At 41.0% G+C, this 20,753-nt stretch overlaps 1 protein-coding gene across 3 annotated transcripts in view; it reads right to left on the reverse strand.

Moving 5' to 3' along the window:
* The window catches only part of VPS13D (vacuolar protein sorting 13 homolog D), a 244,991-nt gene that overhangs the window by 83,760 nt on the left and 140,478 nt on the right, over positions 1-20,753 (reverse strand). For all 3 annotated transcript variants that reach the window (XM_060141400.1, XM_060141399.1, XM_060141398.1), the window contains 4 exons: positions 20,413-20,509; positions 18,221-18,369; positions 6,094-6,228; positions 4,761-4,928 (listed from right to left, as the gene is read on the reverse strand). In XM_060141400.1, the coding sequence (XP_059997383.1) occupies positions 4,761-4,928; positions 6,094-6,228; positions 18,221-18,369; positions 20,413-20,509 (549 nt within the window). The remainder of the gene's footprint in view (positions 1-4,760; positions 4,929-6,093; positions 6,229-18,220; positions 18,370-20,412; positions 20,510-20,753) is intronic.

The raw sequence follows: 20,753 nt of genomic DNA on the forward strand, positions 1-20,753 counted from the left end.
AACTGCTCCTCTGACATGGTTTTGGAATTTGAAATGCTGTGCTTTTCTTAAATAGATCATATTCCTAGAAAGGATTCCAGAGGCAATCATCCTGTCATGGCCTTAGGAATACGATCAGATCTTTGAGGGTCTACTCAAAGGGTTAGAGTCATTTTACCAAGATCCAGGCAAGAGAGTCATGGGATAGATGCTCACAGCTTGGAGGCTAATCCCTAAATCATATCACCTTAGATCTGGAATCCATAAGCTGATTTCTGGGGTTTGGGGGAACAGAAGAAGAGGCTAAGAGAAACAAAGGGGATAAAGGGCATAGATTACCTCCTAGTTCTGGTTCCTTGATGCTAATATGAAATAAATTAAATAACAGTTTAAAATGTAATGAGAAATTCCAGAAGTGGACGTGGTAGACCTGAAATTAAAAATTTGCTGTGAATAATTCACAACATTCACCCACACACAGCTGAGACCCGCAGGTCTATCACCTTCTTAAGTGACAGAATGAGTTCCCTTTTAACTTCTCGCTGGGTTTTTACATCTTCAAATGTTTTGCTCCTCAGGTCAGTGGGACAGGGGAAATTACCACCACCTTCTCATAGATCAGGAAAAAAAAAAAAAACATTCCCTCAAGATCAACAGAGAAAAAGATTATTTAAGTGTAGGAATGGGATTAGAACCCAGGTATTCTGACTACCAAGTGCCCTCAATGCTCAACCCTATGTCTACAATAATGATTTATTATCTCTTGGGAGGCATGAACCTCTCTGACAATCCAATAAAAACTTCAGATCCTTGCTTCAGGAAAATACACATATATACAATATTGATAATTAATTTCAAGAGGTTTATGGGGCTTCTCCACTACATTCAAAGCCTATTAAACCAAGGTTACAGGACTTCCCTGGTGGCGCAGTGGTTGGGAATCCGCCTGCCAATGCAGGGGACATAGGTTTGATCCCTGGATCCCTGGTCCGGGAAGATCCGACATGCCGCAGAGCAACTAAGCCCGTGTACCAAAACTACTGAACCTGTGCTCTACAGCCCAGGAGCCACAACTACTGAGCCCGCGCACCTAGAGCCCATGCTCCACAACAAGAGAAGCCATCGCAATGAGAAGCCCGCGCACCACAACGAAGAGTAGCCCCCGTTCGCCACAACAAGAGAAAGCCCGCAGGCAGCAATGAAGACCCAGTGCAGCCAAAAATAAATAAAATTAAATAAATAAATAAATAGACAGCTAGATAAATAAATTTATTTAAAAAACAAAACAAAACAAGGTTACAGCCCTTTGGTTTTTGCAGCCAAGTGGGGCTGGCTGGCTGGGGCTCGGCGAGGTGCAGTTCTGTCTTGTCTGACCCCGTTCTTTAACCACTGGAACTCAGGCACTCTTTAAAGGGATACTTCCCACAGGCCAACAGTTGATTACTGTGGTCATTTGCACTTCCTTAAACTCTTCTTGTGTACACAGAAAAGCAAACAAAACATTCCCCCAAAGCAACATTAAAGGTCTGATTTCAACCCACAAAACTACAAGAAAATGGAGATCTTTGGCCAAACTGCATACATGCAGAATCACAGATGACCTGAATGGGCATTTAGCTGACAGACCTGGCTTCTGAAGCTACCATTTCCAAAATGAAGTGGTAATTTTAAGTCTCTTTGTTTTCTCGTGATAGATATATGGACTAATTGTTATCACACACCCAGGGCTCCTGGTATCAAAATAAATTACATAGCAATTCCTCTGAGCAGCAGTCTGTGACGCCAATACTGATTAGCTCATTAAAGGCAAGAAAAAGCATGAAGAAGGACGCCGACCACATGGGGAGTAGGGTTCCCACTCAAGAAGCCTTGGGTCCTGGAAAACAGTACCCTTATGCAAATCCAACAACAAGATAAAGCATGATATCCAGCAAGACACAAGATCACTGCCACCCAGGCCTTCATATGGATTTGGGAGTGAGGGTGGAGGTAAGGAGTATGCTGCCCTTTCTTTCTGCTTACGTTATATTCTCATACTGACCCTCAAGGTTCAAAAACAGTTTTCCAGGGGAAACAGAAGAAGATGATGAATGAGATGTCCCCGAATGAGAGAGAATAAAGAAAGCGCCAACCCTTTTCACCGGGATGTTGCAGAGAAACTCTGGAGAAACCCACACAAGGTCTCACCTGTGTAGAGCTCACAGGCAAGTTAAGATCCCGATGTCTTCATTCTCATCCACAAGGGTAGCTAGAGGGTCCTAACAGCCAAACTGGCCCAAGCCAAGTGTGAATCTCCCACTCTCCAAGCCTGAGACCCTCCTCTTCTGTAGACTATAATATACTGGCTTTCATTTCAAGGGCATTAATGGTATCCTGGTGGCTAAAGTTTGTACATTTTACATTGATGTAAACCTAAGAGTCAAAGTGAAAACCCATTTCTCTTGTTCAGTTCATTTTTTACAAAGTTTTCATAAGGTCATATCTCATTTTATTCTCATAGTAAGCTATAAAGTCAGGGCATATTCCAGGCTGAGGAAGGCCTTCCAATAAACCATAAGTGCCTTTTTTTTTTTTAATGAAAACAAAGCCCAGGGGTACAAAAATAGAGAAAGGAATTATAAAACCAAAGAGACTGTCCTATGTTAATTAGAGGGTTTTTTTTGTTTTTGTTTTTTTGGCGGTACGTGGGCCTCTTACCGCTGCAGCCCCTCCCGCAGTGGAGCACAGGCTCCGGACGCGCAGGCCCAGCAGCCATGGCTCACGGGCCCAGCTGCTCTGCGGCACGTGGGATCCTCCCAGACCGGGGCACGAACCAGCGTCCCCTGCATTGGCAGGCGGACTCTCAATCACTGCGCCACCAGGGAAGCCCCTAATTAGAGTTTTAAAAAATTAAGTAAAATCTTTAAACTGAGCACCACAACTAAAATTTTTTAATTGAAGTATAGCTGATGTACAATATTATATAAATTACAGGTGTATACAAGTAAATATTTTAACTGCATCTGTTTATATCAAGTTTAGTAGCAAAAGAACATTGAGGAATCTGTGCCACTTTTATGTTGCTGTCAGGGGTGAAGGTCCAAGGGCAGCATACGCAATGATTCAAGGCAGAAATGTGCACACTCATTCAGACTATGACCCGGAGTCCATTTCCAAACCGTGATTTAGAAAGTCTCTTGCCTCTCTACCTTTCACCGTTTCTCGAAAAGTTAAAGAGTGTTGCCTATTTTGAACCACAAGCCAAACAGTACCTTTTGTTCTGGTTTAATGTAAGTCCAGCAAAGGCATACCTCTGAGAGACTGTGGGTTCCGTTTCAGATCACCACAATCAAGCGAATGCTGCAATAAAGTGAGTCACACAAATTTTTTGGTTTCCCAGTGAAGACAACGTTAAGTTTACACTACACTGTCGTTAAGCGCACAACAGCATGATGTCTAAAAAAATAATGCATACGTCTTAATTTAAAAATACTTTATTACTAAAAAATGCTAACCACCATGTGAGTCTTCAGCGAATCATAATCTTTTTGCAATATAACATCAAAGATCACCGATCACAGATCACCATAACAAATATAATCATAATGAAGAAGTCTGAAATCTTTCAAGAATTACCAAAATGGGACACAGAGACATGAAGTGAGCAGATGCTGCTGGAAAAATAGCGCCTACAGACGCGCTGGACACGTGGGGTCGCCACAGACCTTCAAGTTGTAAAACACGCACTATCTGCGCAGCGTAAGAAAACGAGATCTGCCTGTATTGAAAAACCTGATCTGACTTAAGATCCAGCAGCTCTAGAAAAGAGTCTGGAAAACAGGAATAAATTCCCAACTTACCCACATTATTACCAAGAATGCTATGCAACAGAGAAATGTTGCCATTCAACTCTACCTCCTTACCTGCTCATCAAGATAAATTCCTACGTGGCACTTGAAAGGCTCTCTACGGTGAAGCCACCATCCTAGTGGCCACGGCACAAGTGCACCTATGACTTTGCTACAACAACGCTCTATGGTAGACAAGCGGGGAGCACAGGCGCTCTCCCAATGCTGGTTCATTCGTGAAAAGGTCAATCTCTAGAAGGAAACTCTGTCGAGCTGACAGGAAGGGAAGGAAAGCAGAGTCTTTAGACGCCTTTTGCATGTTATCAAACAGCAACCCCCCTTCAACTACGTTCACCTTTTTCCAGCTTCACACGTAAAATCAGCTCCTGCCAAAAATTAAACTATGGAATAACAAGATGTCCACCAAACAGGAAGCCAATGAACAAAAAAGCCAGCTACACAGCAAGACACAGCAGAATTACACTGCTGTCTTTCCGCTGCTGGACTCAGATGACTTAAAGGGTTGCTTCGCTCTAGAAGGCCGTACCACAGTTTGGACTTTATCCCGTGAGCTGTGGGTAATAACGGGTGGATATTAGGTGGGAGAATGGCACGATCAAGTTCTATGTTTTATAAAGTGAGTTCATTCTGGCGGCATTGTGAGAGCTGCGGTGGAGTCAGGGGGCAGGAGGCTATGGCAGTGGGCGAGGGAAGAGACAATCACAGCCTGGATGAAGGCAGTGGGAACGGAGAGGAGGAAGGGGAGAGAGTGCAGAGGAGCACTTGATGGCCTGGGGCCGGGTTATTGGAGGTGCGGGAAAGGCAGGGCACATGGGTGATGAAGCCAAGGCCATGTATGTAACTTCTCACAACCTATTAACTCTAAAAGAAGTTACAGTAATGTAGAGGACTCCTGAGGCTAATTACAATGGAATTTCACCTCTACTTCCTTACCTTGGCAGCAGAGTTTGATACTCCGTGTGTAACATTTCTGATAAGGCCCCCAACATTTCCATACTTTATCAGTCCAGTCACCCCTTCAGAAACATCATTCAAAAGCCCCATGGGATTGCCGAGGAAGTCCACTGATCCCAGGATTCGAGCTGCCTGGCTGAGGAGTTCCTGTCAAACAGAGCAGGGAAAGAAGAAAACCAGCACCTGTTTATATTTGCAGATCGAGCATCCCAAGCAAAAAGGTTAGAAATCTCTCTTGTCCTCCGTTCCCACCAACACCAACAATCACACTTTAATTCTCATCAACTGTGAGCTCCTGCCCTTCGTGAGCTCTGCCCTACACCTCTCCCAATACTCTCAGTACTCTTATACTCTTCGAAGCCATTCAGAAGAAAAAAAAAAGCTATGAAACAGGTAGGACTCTTTACAAATACTTATTAGTATATATAGCACACTCTCCTTTCCACCGCTCTACAAATAGGGAATTAGCCAGCAGCGGGGAGAGTTTGAAAAGGAAAGTGAGGGAGGAAGCAGACCTGGAGACCCCTCAGAGACCCCTCAGAGTCTGCCGAGCGGGTGGTGCATAGAGTGGGCACGTTCAGATCTACCCAGCAACCCCCCCACCTCCTGTGTGCTCCCGCTGCCTGACTCCACAGTCCAGGGATATCCGCTATCTCACTCTCCTCACAGTGCAGTGGAAATATCACTGGTGAGGGAGGTCAAGGAAGGAAGCAAAGAAAGAAAGGGGGGAGATAGGAGGGAGGAAGGAGAGAAGGGAACACGCATAGGATACACTTTAACTCTGACAGCAAATAAATTTGATATGATCTTGACCCTTCTAGTCATCGAAGAGTACGTCTTGGCTTTAGATTTTGGTCTTTGCAGTCTGGATAATAAATACAAAATGGAAAATATCCAAACTTGATAAAAACTTTTTAAGTTCAGCTCTAGGGCAGGATTTCATAGGCTCCAAGAACACTGATGTGGTCACTGAAAGTAGGCCCATGCCTGGCAAACAGGGTTCACATTCACAGTCTTTTGCATTGTCATGAAAGCCTCAATTAAACCCTTAACATTGTGACTGATCTAGTGGAAGCCCCTGAGACCAGTTCTGAGAGACAAGATTATCCGTTCATAAATCAGATGCACTGTCTCAAGAGTTTCATGATGTGTGTGGACTTCATGGGCTGTGATGTGACCCATAACACAACAATCAGAGCTGAAATGTTCATCTGGGTTGTCAGTAGTGACATGTCAGTAACCAGAATTCCCAAACAACTAAAACAATCATTCTGCTTACGCTCCAGCCACTAAGTACTGCTCCAAAGCTCACCTCCTGGAAATGTTTGAGGATATCATTGATGATGAATTCCTTGGTCTCATAGGGATGTACCCGAGTGAATGGATCCAGATTAATCACGGCATCTTCAAACCGAATCAATGGAAATCCCAAGGTGCTTTTGAGGGCCTAGTTAGGGGGAGAAAGGCAACGATATGCTTTAGCCATGTGATGGCCCTCCAGGGTACTGTAATTCTGAATTCCATGAAAGCTACAAGTCATGTCAACTTTCCAATGAGAATCAAGGTTATGATATTCATAAATAAGGATTTTCCCCTGTAATTACGAAAGTAAAATATTAGGAATATATAAAAAAAATATATAGATATATCACTCAAAGTAACATACATCACATAAAAATAAACACTCTTAGCTTCACAGCACAATCTTTCTGGTCTGTTTTGGATCTGTATGTCACGTTCTACTTTTTGACTGAAGCATACCACACATACGGAAAGGTGTACTAATCAAATGTACGGTTCAGTGATTTTTCTCAAAGTAAACACAACCATGTAACCACCACGCAGACCAGAAAGTCGGTTATTATCCCCAACTTGGAAGCACCACACCACCATCCCCTCTTTGTGGACCTCCCATCAAGACCCCCTCTTCCCCTAAGGTAACCAGTATGCTTTTTTTAAAAAATAAATTTATTTATTTATTTATATCGGGTTTTTTTGGCTGTACTGGGTCTTTGGCGCTGCGTGCAGGCTTTCTCTAGTTGCGGTGAGCGGGGGGCTACTCTTCGTTGTGGTGCGCGGGCTTCTCATCACGGTGGCTTCTCTCGTTGCGGGGCACAGGCTCTAGGCATGCAGACTTCAGTAGTTGTGGCTCGCAGGCTCTAGAGTGCAGGCTCAGTAGCTCCGCGGCATGTGGGAGCTTCCCGGACCAGGGCTCAAACCCGTGTCCCCTGCATTGGCAGGCAGATCCTTAACCACTTCGCCACCAGGGAAGCCCGTGGTAACCAGTATCTTGACTTCCAGCACCACAGCTGAGTTTTTCCCGCTTTGAATTCTATCTAAATGCAATCATCAGTATGGGCTTTATTGTATGTGGCTTCTGACATCAACAAGTCTGTGAGTCACTAGGTTGCTGCACACAGCTGCAGTTTAAACACAGCTGTCAGTGCTACACAGTATTCCAACATATGAATAAAACTATTTAACCACTGCTGTTGATGGAACAGTTGTGCTGTTTCCATTTTTTTGCTATTATGTATAATGCTGCTATGAACATTCTTGGACATGTCTTTTGGGGCACATTTGTATGCATTTTTCTTGAATATCTACCTGGAAGTGGAACTGCCGGGTCATAAAGAACGTACACATTCAACCTTATAGCCTATGCTGCCAAGCAGTTTTCCGAGGCAGCTGAACCGGCTTACTCTCCCTGCAGCCGTCTATGAAATTTCCTGTTATGCTACATCCTCACCAACACGTGGTAAAGATAGCTTTTTAGAAATTAATTAATTAATTTATTTATTTATTTTTGGCTGTGTTGGGTCTTTGTTGCTGCGCGCAGGCTTTCTCTAGTTGCAGCGAGTGGGGGCTACTCTGTTGCGGTGCGCGGGCTTCTCATCACGGTGGCTTCTCTTGTTGCAGAGCATGGGCTCTAGGCACGCGGGCTTCAGTAGTTGTGGCACACAGGCTCAGTAGTTGTGGCTCGCGGGCTCCAGAGCGCAGGCTCAGTAGTTGTGGCGCACGGGCTTAGTTGCTTCCCGGCATGTGGGATCTTCCCGGACCAGGGATTGAACCTGTGTCCCCTGCATTGGCAGGCGGATTCTTAACCACTGCGCCACTATGGAAGTCCCAAAGATAGCTTTTTAAAAAACAAATATTCTAATGGGTGTGTAATGGTAACTCAGTGTGGTTTTAATTTCCATCTTCTTGTTGAAGGATGAGATTACGCACCTGATAATACACACATCAGCCTCATGGATATACTTTTTTGTTAAGTTCCTACTTGAGTCTTTTGCTCATTTTCATAGTGGATTGTCTGTTTTTTCCTTATAGTTTTGTAGGAGTTTTTCTTATACATTCTGTATACAAGTCTTCTGTTTCATGAATATACTGCAAGTATCTTCTCCCATTATGGGACTTGTCTTATCACTCGGTGTTTTTTGATAGCAGACATTCTTAGTTTTAATGAAATCCAACTTAACAATCTTTCCTTTATGGAAAGAACTTTCTAGGTCATAGTTAAGAAATTACCTACACTAAGGTCATAAAGATATTCCCATATGTTTACTTACAGAATTTTTATTGTTCTACTCTTCACATTTAAATCTACAATCTACCTGAACGTGATTATTATATATGTTCTAAAGCACAGATCAAGAAGCATTTTTTCCACATGGGTATCTAATCAACTGAATAACATTTATTGAAAGGCCATCCTTCCCCTTATTGTAGTACAGGGTAACTTTGTCATAAGTCAAGTGAATGTACTTATATGTGTCTGTTTTTGGATTCTCCTTTGTGTTTCATTTTGCCCTGCCTTCTGTCAATACCACACTGTCTTAATTACTATAGTTTTATAATAATTTTGAAGTATGTTAGTGTAAGCTCGCCAACTTTGTTCTTTTTCTTCAGAACTACCTTGGTTACTCTTTGCACTTTTCATCTCCAAATAAATTTTAGAATCAGCCTGTCAATCTGCCACCAAAAAAATTGCTAGAATTTTTATCAAGACTCCATTGAATCTATAGATCAATTTGAGAAGAAATGACAACTTTATAATATTGAATCTTCCAATGTATTAACATGGTGCACCCCTTTACTTGTTTAGCCCTTTTAAAATTTCTCTCAGTAATATTTAATTGCTTTCTGTGCAGAGGTCTTGTACACACTTTGTTGGATTTATTCCTAGGTATCTGTGGTACAGTAAAAATGGCCACAAATTCTTTGCATCTTCTATCATTAGCAGAGTCTATTTCCCCTTCGCCTGAATCTGCACTGACCTTATAACTTGCTTCAAACAATAAAGTGCAGCAGAAGTAACGTGCAATCTCTGAGCTTTGGCCTCAAGAGATCTCGGAGCTTCTGCTCCACCCTTTTTGATGTTTCCACCATGTGAAGAGGCTGAGACTAGCTTCCTTGAAGACGAGAGACCACGTGGAAGGGGGTCTACTGACAGCCAACACCAAGCGCCTGACACGGTTGTAAGGTCATCTTATATACCCTTTGGTCTCAGCTGACTGGCAGGTGACTGCAGCCACATCAATAACCACAAGTAAGTCCAGCGGAAACAGCACCCAGCTAAGTCCAGTCTAAATTGCTGACCCACAGATTTGTCAACAAATAAAATGGTTGTTTTAAACTACTAAGTTTTGGCATGATTCGTTACAGAGCAATAGATGATATTGTATTTGATGTTTTCTTAATGGTGTTGTAAAGACATCCTTCAAATTTTCCTTTTCTCTGACATATAGAAATACAACTGATTTTTGTACAATGTCTTCAGTGACCTTGTTAAATTTACTTATTTATTCTAATAACTTAGTTGTATATCCTTTTAGATTTTCTAGGTAATCATGTTCTCTGCAAATAATAAAGTTTTCATTTTCCTATCCAGTCTTTATACCTTTTATTTATTTATTGCACTGGCTAGGATCTCCAACGTAACAGTGAACAGAAGTGGTGAAAATGGCCATCCTTCCCTGCTTTCAATAGGTCATCACTGTGTACGATATTTGGGGCAGCTTTTTTATGGAGACACTTTATCAGATTAAGGCAGTTCCTTTCTATTTTTTTGTTTCCTGAGTTCTTATCATAAATGGATGCTGAATTTTGTCAAAAGACTTCTGTGCGACTATTGAGATAATCATATTTTTAAATTCTTTCATTCTGCTGATGTGGTGAATGACATGATTTATTTGGAAATGTAAAGTAAACTTACAACCCTGGCATAAACCTGATTTGGTTATGATATACAGTTGGCCCTTGAACAACGTGAGGGTTAGGAGTGCCAATCCCCTATACAGTCAAAAATTCTCATGTAGCTTTACAGTCAGCCCTCCATATCCACAGTTCCACATCCACAGATTCGACCAACCATGATCATGCAGTGCTGCATTTACTGGAAAAAAAAAAAATCAGTATATAAGTGGACCCATGCAGTTCAAACCCCATGTTGTTCAAGGGTCAACTGTATTTTTCTTCTTATATATTGCTATATTTGATTTGGTGACATTTCTTTCTTCTATGTTTGTGAAAAAATTCTAGTCTGTAATATTCCTTTATTATCTGATTATGTTAAAAATATAAATTACAGTTTTCTGGTAAACTTCTTGAACACATTTACACTTATTTTAAATTCTGTGTCTGATAATGTCAACATCTGGTTTCTCTGTTTCCAGTGTCTGTTTCTAGCGTCTGTTTTTTCTCTTGATAGGCCTGGTAATCTGTGATTGGATGCTACACTCTGTATAAAAACTTACAGATTTTAAATGAGTCTTTAGTGTCTGGCAGGCAGTTAAAGAGGCTTATTAATCCAATCAGTGTTTTCAAGGCTGGCTTTCAGTCCTTGTAAAGATAATCTTGGTCTGTTTCCATCTTTATAAGGTTTGGTATAGTCCTTCAGCAGTCTCAACTGAAAACCAATTCCATTCCTCCCCTTGTGATCTCCCCAGCACCATAAAACTGCTAAAAGATCTATTTAGTTAGCCTCTTGGCTGCTACTTTTTGCTTGGCTTCTCTCAGACTACTTAGAAATTGGCATCTGCTTCAAGAAACAAAACAGCTCAGACTATTGGGGTTTCTGTTCTGCCTGTCCCTTCTCTGTAAGATATGAGCCCCTCCACACCTACGGTCAATTAATCTTCGACAAAGGAGGCAAGAATATACAGTGGAAAAAAGACAGTCTCTTTGGCAAGTAGTGTTGGGAAAGCTGGACAGCTGCATGTAAATCAATGAAGTGAGAACATTCCCTCACACCATGCATAAAAATAAACTCAAAATGGCTTAAAGACTTAAATATAAGACATGACACCATAAAACTCCTAGAAGAGAACATAGGCAAAACATTTTCTGATGTAAATCGTAGCAATGTTTTCTTAAGTCACTCTCCCAAGGCAAAAGAAATCAAAGTAAAAATAAACAAATGGGACCTAATCAAACTTATAAGCTTTTACACAGCAAAGGAAACCATCAACAAAACGAAAAGACAGCCTACGGACTGGGAGAAAATATTTGCAAACAATGAGACCAACAAGGTCTTAATTTCCAAAATATACAAACAGCTCATATAACTCAATAACAAAAAAACAAACAACCCAATCAGAAAAAGGGCAGAAGGCCTAAATAGACGTTTCTCCAAAGAAGACATACAGATGGCCAAAATGCACATGGAAAGATGCTCAACATCCCTAATTACTAGAGAAATGCAAATCGAAACTACAATGAGGTACCACCTCACACCAGTCAGAATGGCAATCATTAAAAAGTCTACAAATAATAAAAATGCTACAGAGGGTATGGAAAAAAGGGAACCCTCCTACACTGTTGGTGGCAATGTAAATACATGCAGCCACTATGGAAAACAGTATGGAGATTCCTTAAATAACTAAAAACAGAGTTGCCATATGATCCAGCAATCCCACTCCTGGGCATATATCCAGAGAAGACTATTTCGAAAGGATACATGAACCCCAATGTTCATAGTTGCACTATTTACAATAGCCAAGACATGGAAGCAACCTAAATGTCCATCGACAGATGAATGGATAAAGAATATGCGGTGTGTACACAAACACACACACACACACACAATGGAATACTACTCAGCTATTAAAAAAAAATGAAACAATGCCATTTGCAGCAACATGGATGGACCTAGAGATTATCATACTAAGTGAAATAAGTCAGAAAAAGACAAATATCATATAATATCACTTATACGCGGAATCTAAAATATACCAATGAATTTATTTACAAAACAGAAACAGACTCAAAGACATAGAAAACAAACTTGTAGTTACCAAAGGGGAAAGCGGGGGTCAGAGGAGGATAAATTAGGGGTTTGGGATTAGCAGATACAAAACAGATAAACAACAAGGTTCCACTGTATAGCACAGGGAATTATATTCAATATCCTGTAATAACCTATAATGGAAAAGAACATAAGTATAACTGAATCACTTCGCTGTACATGTGAAACTAGCACAACATTGTAAGTCAACTATACTTCAATTAAAAAAAAAAAAAGATCTGAGCCCCTCAATTACCAGCTCTCTCAGTAGCAATGGAGTCTCTCTCTTGCTTGGCCAGCCCTGTGAGGCTGCCCAAAGCTTTCCTCGGATTCTCTGACTTTGGGCAGCTGCTTTCTGCTTGACTTATTTACCTTTCTCTCTACACCACTTACAAATTAGAGTTGTCTCAAAAATAAAACCAGAGTAAATGCTGGGCTCACCTTACCCAGTCTCCTTCCTCTCATAAATCGTGGCCCCTCAAGTACTGGCTGTCTTGGTAACTTTCCAATACCTTCAAACAGACTTTTGGGCTTTTTTCAATCCAGCTTTCCTTGTAGTTCTCAGCTGGTTTGGGTCTGCTATAAGCCAGTTAACAATTTTTGGATATGGCCTATTTTCCAATTAACAATTTTTGGATACGGCCTATTTTCCAATTATATTTTTATTTAACATGATGTACATTTTAGGGATTTTAGAGAGCATGCCAAATACTCTTCTTTTTTTAAACGTAAAAACACTTTTCCATGCTAATAATGTCAGTAAATCTCTAATCTACTTGGAATTTATTCTTATACAGAGTGTGAATAATAAATTTAATTTTATATTTTTCCATATGGCTAATTAGTCCAATAGCATTTATTAAAACATCTATATATTCTCCACTGAATTGAAATGCCTTTATATTAAAATAATTTAATACAAATGTGCAATTTACTGGACTTTCTATTTTATTTTCTCACTTATTTTTTAATCCTTCAGCATGTATTTTCAGAGTCTGCTTTAAATTCTTCTGGAACAAGAGCATGTTTAATTGAAATGAAGTTATATAATCGAAGAAAACCTAGATGAAATTGTCTAAAACCAGAGTGGGAGAACTTTTTTGTGACTCAAAATTCAGATTCAAAAGGCAAAAGACTGATAAGTTTGACAACATAAAATAGAAAGCTTCTGTATGATTTTAAAAAACATACGCACACCAAAAGCAAAGTAAAAACGACAAATGAAAAGCCAAAGAAAAAATACTTGCAACTTATAACAAAGACAAAACTTCTATAAAGAGCTTCTAAAATAAGAGGAGATAAAAGACCAATAAAGTGATTTTTAAAATGGACAAGTGATATGACCAGACAGTTTAGTTCACAGAGGAGAAAAATGGCCCTTTTTAATAAACATATGGGTTAGGAGAAGAGAAGAAACAAACAGAAGAATAACAGGAGAACCAGCAAGGACAACGCCAAGAACAGGGAGGTCAGCAATATCAAATATGGCAGAGGATCTGACAAAGATGAGGACAGAAAAAAGGCCACTGCATCTGGTGCCTTGGGAAGTCACTCGCAACCTCCTACTAAATTTCAGGACAAAACATTTCGGAGATTAAGAGCATCCTCAAGTTAATTCAGCCTAACACTCTTATTTCTTTAAATAAATAAAACCAAAGAAACGTTAAGTGGGTGGCCTAAACTCCTATAGCTAGTTATTAGTAGATCGTAGACTTGAACATGCTCATTTTCACAACCACAACTACCTAACAGGCAGAAAGCATGAAGACCAGAAAAGAGGATTATTTTACTTCTCCTGAAAAATGTTCTGCTATTCATTCTTGAATGTCTCACCCATGCACATGGTGAGTGATGATGAAGTGAGCAGGCACTATTCTCCCCATTTCACTGACACAGAAACTGAGGCCCCATAGCCTCAACTGCTTTGCTCAGACCCACAATAAATAGATATGTTAGTAAAGCCAGGTACTGACATCAGTTCAGCAGTTTGTTTTGTCAATACAACTCTGAGCATTACTTTCTTCTCAGAAAAGAGGAAATGAGATCAAAGCAAAGGCATACAGCAAAAAGCTTTGTACCCCAACTTTCTCATTGCAACCAAACACTGAAGAAGAAGAACCACACATAACACAAAGACTTTGAAACCTCTACTAAGTTGTCAAAGCCCTCATGAGAGACACTATCCCCTTTCTGAGTGGCTAACGTGCTTTGTCTGAACCAAGGAAGTATTCTGGCCTTTCAGTAAAAATGATCTTTACCTGGTACTGCTTTGGGGCCTCCCACATTTGAAAAAGCTGAGATATGGCACACTGGTATGAATTACTCTGCCACCTTCAGGTTGTTCTGGTGAGTCAAAGTACAGGAGATGAGAGTTTCCCTCTTTCCGAGCCAAACAGGGCTTTTTCTTGTAGTAACTGAATGACTAATCAAATACAGTAGTATACAAAGTTGATGCTTATTTACTCAAGTAGCGGACAGTTTCCTGTTATAAAATGGATTCTGGAGAAAGCAATCTGTGCTCATAAGTTCCTAATAAAAATAGGAAAATGTCTATTCCTACTTCCGCCAGATAAAAACCGCTGAAGTCTTCCAGAAACTTTATAGAGTTGAAAGAAGAAATACCTGTCCATATGCCATAAGGTCTCAGATCACAAGCTAGTCCCTGGGCCATGTCCTTTCCCTTCTTAGTTTATCCTGCACTAAACAAAACTGTCTGGAATTCATTCTTTAAAGGTTTATTTATGGTACATAGAGACTGTTTATGTGAAGCAGGGTATTTGCCCACTTGCCTCTTGGGACAGTGTTTAAAACTACAGGGATATTTCCCTCTCTGGCACTTTCTGAAATACAATTAACAATACTGGATCTTTTTTCCTTTTAACAAATCTGGTTTTTATTTAGGGAGGGGAGGAAAAAGTAAAGGGTCTGAAGTTTCCCAACAAATTATTTCAAGCCTTTGAGAAGACAGTTTTAGGCTTTTTAAATAGTGTCTTTGTTTGAAATTCCCCCTCACCCCCACCCTCTTGCTCTCCGACCATTAAAATGTGGGTTTTCTTCCAAACTAGATTGCTCAATTAAAGCCCTTCTTTTGTAATACCCCAATGCTCTAAATGGGAAAAGGGCTGCTGTAGGCCACCTTATGAAACCTTTTAAAGGCTCCTGGACTCTTTTGATCTTTAAGAAAACCGAAAGAACATATAAACTACCTGGCACTTTCAATATTATTCTGCTACTCTCTAACATGCAAACTTGGGAGAATAATGGCGAATGGGTGGGGGGGCGGCGGGGAATGCCGTGCTTTCGTCTCTGCATTTGTGAGATGGAACTATTATCTCCCCCTTCTTCCATCGCAGAGTAAGGAATCCAATTGAGATAGCAGATGTGAAACTGCTTTGAGTCCTTCTGAACAGACACTCTATCTGGCAATAATGTACCCTCGGTGTAAACCTGAAGAGACTTCCCTCTGAGACTTCTGACAGCCTCGTTTCTGGCCTGGAGTCAAGAGAATCAAGATAATTATGCCTTCAATACCAAAGACATGGTTACCTTTTAGTCAGACTCTCATGATTCCTGCTCTGGGACAGGACTCCATTTCCTAAGCACATACTTTTAGCCGTTACATATTCATCTCAAAGAGCAGACTGCTCTTCCTAAGAGCTACTAATAAAGGGATATTACTCTGTTAGAAAACTATTTGAATAAATGACATTATTTATGAGTCCCAGACTCCTCGAGGAGAAGGCAAGACACAATAAAATGGTGACTTCTGTAAGCTGAGAATTTAACTCTGACATCCCAATTCCCAGCACACTGTTTGAAACATTAAGGTACCACATTCAGGGTGTCCCCCGCCCCACACCTCATAATGTGGCTGCTCCACTGAATCTGTTTAGCAATCATTTGAAAAATGCCTTGAAAATGTTCCTTCAATATAGCGCCAAATGAAACACTCAACCTAAACGACTCCCAGTGTATTGCATGCAGGGTGAGCGTGCAAGCATCAATACCAAGGAACTGGGGGCCTGAAGCTACTTCAACTGTAGAAAATCATACTGCATTTGTTAGTCTGGGGGGAAATCTTCTACCAGGAGCAATTTGGAAGGAACAATTAGGTGTCTGTGTTTCTTAGTAAGATGATTTAGAAAACAAGAAGTCCTTAACTCTCAGGAAATGCTTGACACTGGTTTGTTGGGTGAGTGCCAAGTGTTCTGGGGGAATATATACTTTATCAAACAAACCCATTCCAAAGGGTCACATAAGTCAAGTGGATACTTGTGGATATTAGCAAGATAGTGGTTTTCCCATGGTTTCCCCCCCACTCCCATGCTAATTATAAGTATCTTTAGTCTCCTGGGAAACATGAAGTTAAAGCTAATTAAGCAGACAGGACAGTCCATGGAGAAGGCCCTGTTCTCAGGATGGTTGCAGGAGCTCCCCGGTCCCGACCTGCATTCCCAACTACTCACCCCGTTTGCTGCCTTAATGAAGCAGTCGCCCTTGCCCTGTCCTTACCCAAAAACGACTTGATTTGGACCAGACTACTGTCTTGTTACCTATAAGTCTATTTTAGAAGTTGTGAGCTGGCAAATCGTGGGCCCACATGAGGCCCACACATGTGTTTTGTTAGGTCCACAAGGCTTAAAAACAAAAACAAAAAAATTCAAATCGGTTGCCAACATTTAAAAACCAGGAGATTCCACATAAAAATCCAGATTTCCGGCTTCACTTTAAAAACTCCAAAGATCTGGCAACACTGGGTTCACATTCCCCCATAACAACTGGCTGGAGCTGAGCTGCACTGCCCCCTTCAGATGAAGAGAGCACACTCTGAGGGCCGCGGCGCCCCCGGGGCTGCTTCGCCAACGTCACTGCTGGCACAGTTCCTGCAGGCATGGAAATTTATGACTCCAGGTGTATTACTTATGTGTCCACATCTCTAGCTACTCCTGTTCGGAAAGAAAGACCACCCTGCAGCATCTTAAAGGAGGCAGCATGGGGCAGTGGGAAAGCCTTCGACCGGTGGTTAGTGGGGAGGTAGATGCCCTGATACCCATCTTCAAGTGCAACAGAGGAAAGAACCAGAAGTAAGGGGTGCAGGCTGCAGGGAGGCAGATGTAGACTCCGCCTAAGGAAGGACCTTCCAACAATCACCTGGGTTCTACTCCTGCTCCAACTACACAGGCTTCAGTGACAAAACACTGTGAACTCCAATATCCTTGTTCATCAAGCAAGAGGATCATTAAGGACTCACAGAGCTCTAAAATCCTCCACCTCCTTATGTTCTAAGGGACAGCACAGCATAGGGGTAAAATGTATATAAACTTTAGAGTCAGATAGGCTTGGATTTGCATTCTAGAAGCATCCCTTAATTTTAATAGATTTTACTGCAGAAAATAAAGATGGTATTCAGACTGTATCTGTCAAGTGCATATCCAGATGCTCTGTAGGAGTGTCTCATCCTAATATGGTGGGTAGGGGAGGCCACACCTTGGTGGGTAAGTGACCGCGTCATCCTTGAAGGTGGTAGACATTTCCACCGTCAACCATTCAAAAAGAGGTGAGTACTTAGGAGGCGAGAAGGAGGGCAGGCAGAACTCGGGCACAAAAAGAAGATATTGTCTTGGCTACAGCTTTTCTCTCGAGTCTGGGAGCGGCCCTAGGAAAGGAGGCTTTTACCTCACTGAGATGAGCCAAGAGCTAAGCAGAGGGCAGATGGGGTTTTATGTAATTCTGTGTTTACTCTCTTTTGTTACTCTTTAATCTTTAGCAAAGTCATACTTAAACATTAAAAAAAGAAAAGAAAAGAAAAGGAATATACAGTTGACCCTTGAACACCACACTTAGTTTGAACTGCATGGTCCACTGACATGCGGATCTTTTCAACAGTTTACTCGGATGCAGAACTGCACATAATGGAAGTTATATGCAGATTTTCAATTGCGAGGAGGGGTGGGTGCTCCTAACTCTCACACTATTCAACGGTCAACTGTACATATGTACGTACACATATGAGTCGCTAAAAATTCTCAAAAAAGAAAACCTGTAAAAATATCTGCTACAAATGATGATACTGGACGGAAAAAGCAAGTGGTAAACACACTCATTCTTTTCCAAGGAAAAGTCATTTTTAAAACTTACCCAGCTAGCAGCTCACCTTGAGATCCAGTGGTAGCTTGTTGGAGGTGAACACGCTCAGCTTGATCTGGGGGATGCTGATTTTGAGATTTTCAAAGTAGTATCGAATTGGCGTCCCACCTTGCTCAGCTGTCTTTTCGTGGAGGTTTTCATCGTATTTTTCCACCTCTGGTACAAAGGTAGAATTGTTTTCTTGAAAAATAAGTTTCCTCTGAAGTCTCATGATTCAAATACTTTCGTTCACATTGAAAAGAAACTCGCAGAAAAATGTAAACGTCTATTTGTCTAAATTTAATTTTTTAGGGCTCAGTAATATGTACAGTATCCTGATGCCATTTCTTTGTAAAAGTAGATCTGGTTCATGTTGCTGATCCAAAAAGTACAATAGCTTAATCTTTTGATTGTGACTCTATTACCATCTGGCAGATATCAGCTCTGGAAAAAATAATCCAGGTGGGAAAGCCAAAGGTCATGGGTGTGCTTGATGGCAATGCGTTTTCTAGAAACCATGTCGTTATCATTATTATTATAAATGACCCAGATTATCTGAATTTATTTCAGAAAATGGTATCTAAATAAGTACTTGGAGTGTAGATTAACTGAATCATCATGAACAACATGACCAATTAAATGATGAATCTGAGCGAAACATAATGCCTTGAAAAGAAACAGGCTGCAGGCTATAAAGAACCAACATCACAACAAGTGGCTCTCTCTCCCAAACAGTGGACATCATTTAAATAGCAGAGTGGAGGCCGATTTCTCACTTGTTATCTCATGAAGCAAAAGGGATGAACACAGGCTAAAACACAGCAATGTGCTCTTCAACTTGATGCTGTCCCCACACCCATGTGGGCAGCTTATTTGCACTTGGATTCAGGTGCTTTTAAAAATAAAACCAAAGAGACTGTACATATCTACATATCAAACAAATTTATACTGTAAGCTTTTATACAGTTCTATTTATAGAAAGAAGGGAATAGGTTAAAAAAAAAAAAAGATACCGCAACAGAGATAGGCTTATCTGTATTCAGGGAACAGGAATAGTTATAGAAGGCAGAGGAGATTCCTCAATGAAAGGCAGGCAAGGATTTTACAAAAGAGTCTAAATCCACTAGACAATGCTTGGGGAGAAATTTATTTAGAGCAACTTACAAGAAAAGCGTGTCCAATCAAATTTAAAGTAAAACTTCCCAAGAAGGTACCCAAAAGAGAACAGATACCTGGCAGGCAGGCTCAAGTGGCTCTCTGAACACAAATAAACACTGGCGTTCTGACCCAAAGTGGAGAACGCAGCACTAAACAGACAGGATCTGCTCCTGATCCCAAAGACACTTACTTAAAGCTTAAAGTCTAAGTCTGGGGTAAACAGAGCAAAAATATCTTTCTTGCATTGTGTGCATGTATGTTCATATGTACACACGTCCCCAGGGATTTTTTTCCCCCTTTAGCCTACATGGGCAGATAAACATTAAAAGTCTCTATCTTATCATTTCTTTAGGCTCAGTATTTAGTTTAGTCTTCAAAAGACTAAGCATTACTGACTTCTTTCTAAGCTGTATATACAGTCCAGCAAAGGCCATGATGAAGGATCTAAAATAAAGAGACGACAGCTACATAATTTCTGTGGCACTGCTGGAAAATTTAGGTCTTTCAAAAGCTTATCCTACTCCCCTCTCCAAAGAAGAGAAAAGTAACAAGAAACCTTTGTAATTACATTAAGGCATAAGGGTATGGATGTGAAAAAAAGTTAAGGAGTTGAGGCTAGCCAATTTTTTTCCTCAGCTAAACCAAAGGAACTGCCGAAGGGATTTCTGATTCTTGGCCCTGAATCTGTTTAATAAACAAAGGTTAGGAAACAAAGTGGTTTGCTAAATGACTAACATCATTTCTGCCATCTTAAAGCAGATGAGTCAAAAAACATGAAACAAAGAGGAACAATATACTGCTTCCCAAAAGCTTGCCCCTGGGTATGCTGGGACACCAGAGACCCTTGGAGCAGCTTCTTTCGTACACAGATACACCTCAATACCTGTCAACAAGCAATACTTAGAAAGAGAACTGAACCACAAACCTTAGCTTCCCAGCTCAGACTATGAAGTGGATAGGGAGCTTGCCAGGCATTCAGAGGCCACCTATTTTCACAAGCAGACGAAAAAATGCCACCCTCGGGCCAATTCCCAGATACACACCTAGAACATTCGACATTACCTGATTCTGCCTGATCGTAGCCAAAGAAACTCAGCAGCTTGAGGAGCAGTTTCTCCTCAATTTGTACCGTGAATCTCTGAGCCGTGACCATCAGATGCTAGAGATAAAGAAATTCTGATTTACAGTGCGAATGCCAGAGAAACTCTCATCCGCGCCCTAAGAAGGCCCCTGTGATATGGAGTGGTCTCTTTACTTATGTGATTTCATAATCATACTGCCAAATTTTTTCTGGCTCATCTCTCTCTACATTGTTATAATGAATCAAAAATTCCAGAAGATGTTTAGTAGACGATTCACCATCCTATTGCTTGGTTCCCAGGGCATCTGTGTCTGGTTAGTCA

This window comes from Lagenorhynchus albirostris, chromosome 2 (genome assembly GCF_949774975.1).
Source record: "Lagenorhynchus albirostris chromosome 2, mLagAlb1.1, whole genome shotgun sequence".
NCBI lineage: Eukaryota > Metazoa > Chordata > Mammalia > Artiodactyla > Delphinidae > Lagenorhynchus > Lagenorhynchus albirostris.